This window comes from Asparagus officinalis, chromosome 5 (assembly GCF_001876935.1).
Source record: "Asparagus officinalis chromosome 5, Aspof.V1, whole genome shotgun sequence".
Taxonomy (NCBI): Eukaryota; Viridiplantae; Streptophyta; class Magnoliopsida; order Asparagales; family Asparagaceae; genus Asparagus; species Asparagus officinalis.
Genome location: NC_033798.1, coordinates 76,884,495 through 76,893,689, shown reverse-complemented (window position 1 = coordinate 76,893,689; position 9,195 = coordinate 76,884,495). Strand labels below are relative to the sequence as shown.

The 9,195-nt window shown below is 43.7% G+C and overlaps 1 protein-coding gene across 1 annotated transcript; it reads right to left on the bottom strand.

Annotated features, from left to right (window-relative positions):
- Nucleotides 314–1,156, bottom strand: LOC109842038. The gene has a single exon (XM_020410955.1). The coding sequence runs from the start codon at nucleotides 1,154–1,156 to the stop codon at nucleotides 314–316; it is 843 nt and encodes a 280-aa protein (XP_020266544.1).

The window sequence follows — 9,195 nt, the reverse complement described above, 5'->3', positions numbered from 1 at the left end:
TAAAGCAAGAACAAAATAAACAAGAACATTGCCTATTATAGGAGGATGAAAATGCATCTAGGCTAGCACCCATAAACAAATCCTATCATAATATCATCAGGCAATACGAATATGGAAGTTCACACGCAAATAAAACTAAGAATGAACTATTCTCACCGGTGATAACTTGGTTGTTCTCCTCTGCTTCCACAGCTGACATCGTGAACATCTGTCGCCGAGGTTGCTGCCTATGTGTTTCCTGATATACCTGCTGCTGTGGGGGAAGTGGTCCTGCTCGAGGATAGGGTCTGTGCTGAGCTGGAGCTACTGAGTCTTATCGAGGTGGAGCTGGAAGAGCCGCTCGAACTGGAGGTGGGGGAAAGCGGGCCTGTTGTCGCTGTGGACAGTCTCGACTGATATGGTCGGAGGATCCACATGCATAGCACAGATGATGACGCCTGCGACACTCCTGCTCGGTATGCCCAGGGTATCTACAATAAGAACACCTCACCGAAGACTGGCCGCGGGTCTGCACTCCAGGGTGCTGATAGGGATGCACAGGGGGAAGTGGCTGGCGCTGAGAAAACTGCTGTCGCTGTGGATTTTGCTGCTGCCTCGAAGGTGGACGCTCGCCATCTCGGGCTGGAGCTGCTGGTGTCCTGCTCCGAATCACGTGCAGGTCTTTAGGTTCCTTTTGAACGCTCTCGATCTCGCGTGCTGCATCCAACACTGCATCATGCGTCGCAAGTGCTCTACCAGCTAGAGCAAACCTGATATACTTATCCAGGCCCTTCTGGAACTGATGCCTCCTGATAGTGGGGTCTGCAACCAAGTGGGGAGCATATCGGCTCAAAGAAGAAAACTCGGCCTCGTACTCATCTACTGTTCGCCCTCCTTGCTTGAGCTCCACAAATCTTCGCAAAAGCTCGTCCCGAGCTGACTGAGGGAAGTACTTCCTGTTGAATCGGTCTGTGAAGGTTTCCCACGAAATTGGTCTCTCCAAATGAGCTTTCTCTGCAGTCCACCAAATCCGAGCGGTGTCGGTAAGCTGAATATCCATGAGGTCCACCCATTCAGCAGGGGCAATACGGGTCACCGTGAGAATAGTCTCTGTGACCTTCAAGAATTCCTCTGCTGCAAGGGGTCCTTCTGTACCAGAGAAAGAAGGCGGTCGCATGTACCGGAACTCCCTGACGCTAGACTCTGGATGAGGGGGAGGTTAGTGCTGAGGCTCCCACTGTACTTGTCCAGCTAGTTTCTGCTCAATCCCTGAATCATCGCCATAAGTTGGTTTGGATCCACTTCGGGCTGTGGGGCACTGCTACTAGACGGGTTATCGTTACTACGAGTACCCACCATGATTCTGAAGGAACGAGGATCAAAAGAAAAATTAAGGTTAAAATCAAATAATATATTTGGAAAATAGGAACTAAAACATAGTTATTAAAAAATAGTATAAGAAATTAATTGTAATCTAAAATAATAATATAAGAACTTAATTGTAGTCTTACGGATGAAATATGATATGTATCTAAATTGTCCAATATATATTCTTACTAGTAGAAACTCGGGACCGTGACCTGCATGGGCCACCACTAAAACCTGTCACGCCCCGCTTCCCAAAATACACGGGAACCGGAACGTGAACAAGCCCGCGACGTATTAGATTGAGAAAAAAATATACTCTACCCTTTTTTTTCTTTTTTTCCTTTCTTCTCAATCTAATACGCTAAGCGTCTGAAAATAAGTACAATGCGAAGTCACAGGTCCCCGATCACACATAGCAAGAATATAAAGACAACCCAAAATAAAAATAGACATATCATCAATGGTAAAACATCCCAGACATAAAAATATGGGTCAAACACGCCCTTATTACAAAAACGGTTCAACCGGGAATAAAGTACATAGTCCATAATAAAAGTACTGATAAAATAACTAAGTTCATTATCAACTAAAGAAATACTGTAAAAGAGTTCTAGTGCTCATCAACTACTACAGAAAGAAAAAGTCTAAGCTTCAGATTATTCTTCTGATCATCTGGAAGACCTTACTGCTGTAAATCCTCTGGCTCCTGTACTATCCCGAACTGAGGCTGCTCATCTCCTAAATCTAACGTACACCCAAAAAATAGGAGTACGTCAGCGTGTGGGACACACGGCAAGATCCCCCAAGGCAGAAACAAATACAATAACCGTAATAATAATATATGCGCGGTTAATGCTATAACAGAAATAGAAATAGAACATGTGATGATAGTAATAACGATAAAGGCGTGCAACTAGAATACTAATAATCAGATGAATCCAAAAGTCAAACAAGTAACAAGATCATACAGGTAGCGATCAGAAACCATCCAAGCAACAAGATCATACAATAGATAGAATTAATATTTAAAAATCTACAACAAGAGACGTAGTACGTCGAGCGAAATAATCCAAACAAGGAAACCCTCATGTATATACCATATGTCTCAAATTGTAGATAATTAAACATTAATCCCGATCTATGTATGAAAAGAAATATAACTAGTCCACATCTCATAAGAAGTCATGCCTAGCCAAGAAACGAGGTCATGCAACTAGCCATCCTATAACAGGTCACTGGTCCACATCTCACACAGAGTCAATGCTCATATCATCGGATAACTGACTGCACGCCAGCGCTACACAGGAATATCGCTGGTGCGAGCCTGAAAATAATCAATAATCACAATATCATATCACCTCAGACCCACCCCAACGCTACACAGGAATATCGTTGGTGCGAGCCTGGAATAATCAACAAGCATAATATCACATCTCCTCAGACCCACCCCAACGCTACACAGGAATTTCATTGGTGCGAGCCTGGAAATAATCAATAATCACAATATCATATCACCTCAGACCCACCCCAACGCTACACAGGAATATCGTTGGTGCGAGCCTGGAATAATCAACAAGCATAATATCACATCTCCTCAGACCCACCCCAACGCTACACAGGAATATCGTTGGTGTGAGCTTGAAATAATCAACAATACCATCCGTTCACCTAAACCAAGAATTCCCCATCTCAACTCTTCTAGCTTTTCTAAGCCAACAAAACACAGGTATCTACGTCCTATACACGACACGCCAGGTCACTAAGAACATTAATTAATAACGGTTCTCAAACACAACAACAAGATAATAATAACATTAATTTCAAGCAACCACATCATGACATGTCGAATATAGTAAAATATTCACAAACATGAATGTAATCATGAATTAGCAACTACATACTTCAGAAAATAATTCCTTTTCTAAAATAATTTCTTTTAAAAATTATTTCTCATTATAATTATCCAAAATATTCTCTTTCCTAGAATAAATTCTTTAAAATTATTTCTCATCAATTATTATTCAAAAATAATTCTTTTTCTCAAAATAAATTCTTTTTAAATATTATAAATTCTCCACAATGATTCCGTTATCAAAATAAATTCTTTCACTTCATTATCATTATTCCGAAAATACTATTTATCACATAACTATGATTTAAATCAACATTATTCATCAAACCCATACAGATAATAAAAATTATAAATTGACATAAATAGATAATTCACTAATTCATCAACAAGCTCACGCAGATAATAACAATTCATAATCTAATCTATGCAACTAATTAACTACAAATATAAATTAGAAATTGACTGAGTCAAGAGGAGGGGGATCTTGTCTGCGAGGCCAATGGGGCCTGTCGACGATGTAGCGGCGCCGATGCGGGTGTTGCCCGACGGATCTGAAGGGAGGGCAGCGGTTCGGCTAGTTCGAGATGATGATTAGATCTGAGGCTTGGAGGGGGCTGTTGTGACGTGGTCGACGCGGCGAGAGGCAGCCGGGCAGCGACTGGCCGGTCGGAGAGAGAGGGAGCCGGCGTTGGGGTGTGCGCGGTCCAGGGCCGAGGAGGGGAGGGCTGTTGGTGAGGCCATCGGGCTGCTGGCGAGGTGTGTTGTAGGGTTTGTTCGATGCGCTGGCCCGGCAGCGGAATCTGATGGGTTGGCGGCCTGGCCACGGCTGCTGCAGGCGGTGGAGGTCGAGCGCTAGTTCAGGTGAGGAGAGGGGAGGAGATGACGGCGATCGTGCAAGCGCGCGGCTCATAGGCGCGTGAGGATCACTACCGGTGGCTGCAACGTGTCGCAGCATGGGGAGCTCCGAGGAGGGGAGTGGTAGTGCATGTGGCGGCTGTAGTAGGGTTGCTGCTAGTGCAAAGTGATGGAGGAGGTGAACAGAGGGCGGGCGAACAGGAGGGCTGGCGCTGCTGGCTATCGGCGGAGGGATGAGTGGTCGGAAGTGGTTCGATTGCAGTGATGGAAGCGCTCGCGGGCGGTTGGTCTTGGAGGCGGAACGCGGCACTTACATCCTTCTAAGAGCTGCAACAAGGGGATTTCTGGATCAGACGCGTCAGGTGCTGACATCATGTCCGCTCGATGGAGAACTAGCCACGCCATTAAATATGTGTACGGCAGTTCGACGCTCGACAATGGAATTTTAGTTGAAGGTTCAGCACCCACTTTGGTAAAAGTGGTAGATAGGTTACGCAAACCGCTATGGAGGTCAGCGATCATAGCGGAGAGTAAGGATAACCTACCTCCAACGGCTAGTTGCACGGCGGGAAGAAGAACCTCAAGAGGAAGCGCCTCGGAAGACTGATGCGGCACTACACATCTCTTTAGCCATATGGCCAGATAACCAGAAAGAAGAGTCGCAGGCTTCATTCTCTTGGTGGCTTGCCACAAGAAAGTCCTGAATTTGGTGCCCCTAAGAAAACCGCCTTCAGACGACTCGGTTCTATAAGACTGGGCGTTAATCTTCGTAATCAGCCCATTAACGTCAGAAGGGGTCAGAACCGGTGATTCGCAGACAGCTTCACCGGTCGGGCTCTCGAGATTCTGAAACAAGTAGTCAGCAAACTGTTTCAAACTGACTCGAGCCGCCTTCTTACTCTTCACCTCGATCTTGGCTATCGCTGTTTGATAATGACAAGTTAATTCCCAGAGGATGTCATAAGCAGGAGAGTCAGCCTTCTTCATCTTCATAAGTTGACGATTGTTGGGAAAATATTCTTGATAAGGAGTGTTCCCCAGTTGCAGTCCAGATACCTTCATCATTTCGTGGAGCGGAAGCCCTAACTCCCCATATTTGGTAAGAAATGTATCCTTCATCATTTCGTGGAGCGGAAGCCCTAACTCCCCATATTTGGTAAGAAATGTATTGGTCTCCGGAATATAAGACTCGAACGCCCTAACTCCCCATATTTGGTAAGAAATGTATTGGTCTCCGGAATATAAGACTCGAACAAGGCAAGGAAATGATCTACGCTGACTGGGAGACCATGCATGCTGGCTCGGATTGGAGCATATAATCCCAAATTCCTTAACTCTTGATCCCAACGATTGAGTACATACTTGGTCATCCTAGCCCACCATTTGTCGGGAAGAGAATGAACCCATCCATAACATCTGAATTTTGGAATGGGGAGTTCTCGGCCAACCCGAGCGAGCCTATTCTTTACCGTATTGGCCCTTATCATCAGTTCGTTCTGGGGCCCGCTATCTGGTCCAAATATCCCTGGGTGAAGGCCACGGACATTATACCTGCCGATGGAGCCAGGAGCGCTGACATCTTTGCCAATGAATCCATAATGAATATGCTCATGGTCTTCTGTTAGATGCCACGCCATTTTCTCGAAACAGCCAGATTCCTTAATTGCAGAATTGAATATTGGCGAGGGAATGGAGGAAGGAATAGAAAAGCACCTTCGTGCTCATTCAACCAAATTTTAGGGCCACGGCAGAGATTGTCTGGATCTTCTATCGAATCTCCGAACAGATAATCAGGCTTCTTCAACGGTTCAGTAGAATCTCGGGTTGGAGTTAAGGGTGAGTCGGTCAGCAAAGCGCGCAGAGTGCGACGACCTCCCTCACGAATAAACTCTGGAACACTATTATCACAGTCTTCACTAAACTGGCGAGCCTCTCTAACCAGAAAGTCGCCGCGAAAGGAGGCGTGAAGAGTACCATTCTGACCTGGGTCTTCTCTATCAGAAAAGACCACAGAGGGGAAAGGAACTGCAGAGAAGAACAGTTGATAAAAAAGGCTAAACAGAGCGAAGCCCCACACTATTGTTGTCGCGCGTTACCGCGGCAGTATACGCTGTCGCGTTCATGCGCGGCAGTACGAGCTGCCGCGGCAACTGAACGACGATTCCAGACTTCAAAAAGTCATGAGTTTAAGCCGAATTTGTATTTTGGCTGCGGTACACATCGTGATTGAACGGGATATGTATTTGGTAGCATCGATCCCCTCGATGGGGGATGTCAACTCTTCCCGAATACCTCTCAATGGAGACAAACGAGGCTACATGCACAAAATCAACAATTTCAGATAAGGAGAAGTTGAAGAAACTTACCCCCAAAGGAAGGAACGACAGCCTTAACCTCCTCAGGTGCTGGTGCCGCCGATTTTCCCTTCGAAGCATGAGTCTTCTTTGGTGACATGGTGGAAACAGTCTGAAAAATAAAGAAAGTTAGGGTTTTGTATCAGATCTCAAGCAAGAAACCAAAAGAGAACCTTAAAACACGATATATGGGTGCGGTTTTACCAGGGGTTGAACAAAATTAAGTTTTGATCGAGAAAAAGGCTCTGAATCAAAGAGGACTCAAAACCCTAGATTTGATTCGAGCAAGAAATCGCCCAAATACGAAGAAGTGGAGAGGGGAAAAGCTAAGAGATCCTTTTATAGGGTATTTAAGGAAATTTCGAACTCAAAGAAGCGGGGAAGAATGACCCGAAAAAGCCCAAACCAGTCTTATAAACCCGACTGGTCGAAGCGCTGCGCGGCACCCGATGTCGTCGCGCTTAAGCGCGACACCTTATGCTGTCGCGCTCTAGCGCGGCAGTCTAGACTGTCGCGACAGTTGATGCTGTCGTAATCCACACTATCGTGCAAGGGTACTGTGCATACACAATAATTCTTTGGGTATCTGGATACATACATCTCCCTCTGTATTTGGAATACCTACCCGAACACTCCGATGAGTATATGAGTATAAACTGCATCTCCTTGAACCTCCCAACGGGTATATGAGGTTAAACTGTCCCCCGAACACTCCAATAGAGCATATGAGTATAAACTATTTCTCCATTCTTCAACAACAGTTCTGATTCAAGACTTCGACGACGGCCACGCGATAGACGCAGCACCGGAGGAATCTTAGCTATTCTACAAAGCACTGAATAAGCTAAAAGATAAAGAAGTCAAGGATTGAAGCCATTCACAGACCATTCTACGCAATTTCCTCAACAAAGCACTGGAGAAATTACAGGAAAAGTTTATCATATCCAAAGTGTCCCAGACCCCTCTCTAAAAAATGATGAGTCTGAGATACTTTGGAGGGGGTATCTGTAGGCGTCAAAAAATACTTACAGACGTCCAAACACCACTCAAGACAACATAGAAGAACAATATACACGTCATCATGCAGCACTGTGGCGCGGCAGCCAATGGTGCCGCGGCTAAGGCGCGGCAGACCAAGGTGCCGCGGCTAAGGCGCGGCAGACCAAGGTACCGCGGCTAAGGCGCGGCAGCCTATGGCCGCGGCAGTATAGACTGCAGCGGCCAAAGAACAGTTATTTTGTCAATTGTTTCGCCTCCATTTCAACTGTTGTGCACTCCTACCCCTATAAATACCTCCCTAGACACGAAATAAAGGACAAGGGGCAGATTGGGGCAGAAAAGGCTTGAGCTTTCGGTGATTTTGAGGAAGAAAGAGAGAATTTTCACCCTTCATAAACAGTGTTTGGTGATTCCTAGAGATCTAAGCTCAGACTTGATCTTTGGAAGAGTGAACATCTTACATCGATAAGATATTCGCTTCAAATCCATACTTCGATAAACGAAGGAAGGATCTCAAAACAACCTCACGATCTACGTATCGGTGGTCCACGAATTAAAACGTTCCCGGCACAGGCAAAGTCCCACAAAAGCAGGAGTTGATAAACAATTTCTGTGTTATTTTCTCGAGAGTTGTATTTTCTTTTATTTTCATTGTAATTTTTTGTAAACAAATTAAAGTTTCAATGGAATCAACAATGAAGCCAACTTTCGCTGAAAACACTCACCAGGATAGGAAATCATAATTTGCAACAAAAGATGAAGATAAAGTATATGGAATCGGGTTAGTCACATATGAAATTTTTATACTGTTAGCCAATATGTACTCCCTACGACAAGAAATATTCGATGTGAAATATATGTAAACATTTTTCTTTAACATATATTAAATCTGAAAATGTGCTTCTTTCATATTGTGTTTTATTTTTATTATATTTTCATGCTATCATCTTTCAAATTTTTTTTATTGCAATTTTGCTTTGTTAATATTTACATAGCTAACTACAGAAAGTACTGAAAATACTTTAATGGGACTTGTAATATTAATTTAATTTATCCATTAAATAATAGTCATGTTTGATAACACTCGTTACCCAACGTAATAATTTAGAGAGAACAAAATTTTCCAAATCCCAACCCACCATAAAAGAGTTACAATTCAAATTTAGTCCAAGAATCCAATTAAAATGTCCTAGTCCTAGTCCAAGAATCCAATTAAAATGTAGGATTCTTGAAGGGAAAAAAAAAAAAAGAAAAAAGTTCCAGTACCATCTAACAATCTCCATAACACCCCAACCATGAACATAATTGATACGGGGAAGAAAAGGCAGACAGCTACAAAGCCGCTACCAAACAAGTCATATCTAAAAGGTTAAAAATAAATAAATTTCTTACATCGCAGTTGTGAGAGGAAGGAACGATATCTTCGAGCTTCTTCGAAGTGAAGATGTCAATCGCCACAAAGTGGCACTTGGCGTGACCGTGCTTGCCCGTTTTGGAGGTAGATACCTCGACAACCTACGACAAAATTGCCGTGAAGAATCGCATAGCAACTAATCAAAGCCTGTCACCTCAAATATAAAAGGCCCAAAATAAAATAGAAAAAATTTTCGAAACAGATTCAAATCAAGTTTTAATTTTCAAAATCGATTTATTTTTATTTTTATAAAAACCGATCAATTTTTTGTCATGTCAGTTTAATCTCATTTCCTAATTAGTCGGAGTTACCAACCCCGACTATTTAGGGCATAAAAAATCGGGTTTAAAGTTTCTAATTAGGGTTTAACAACC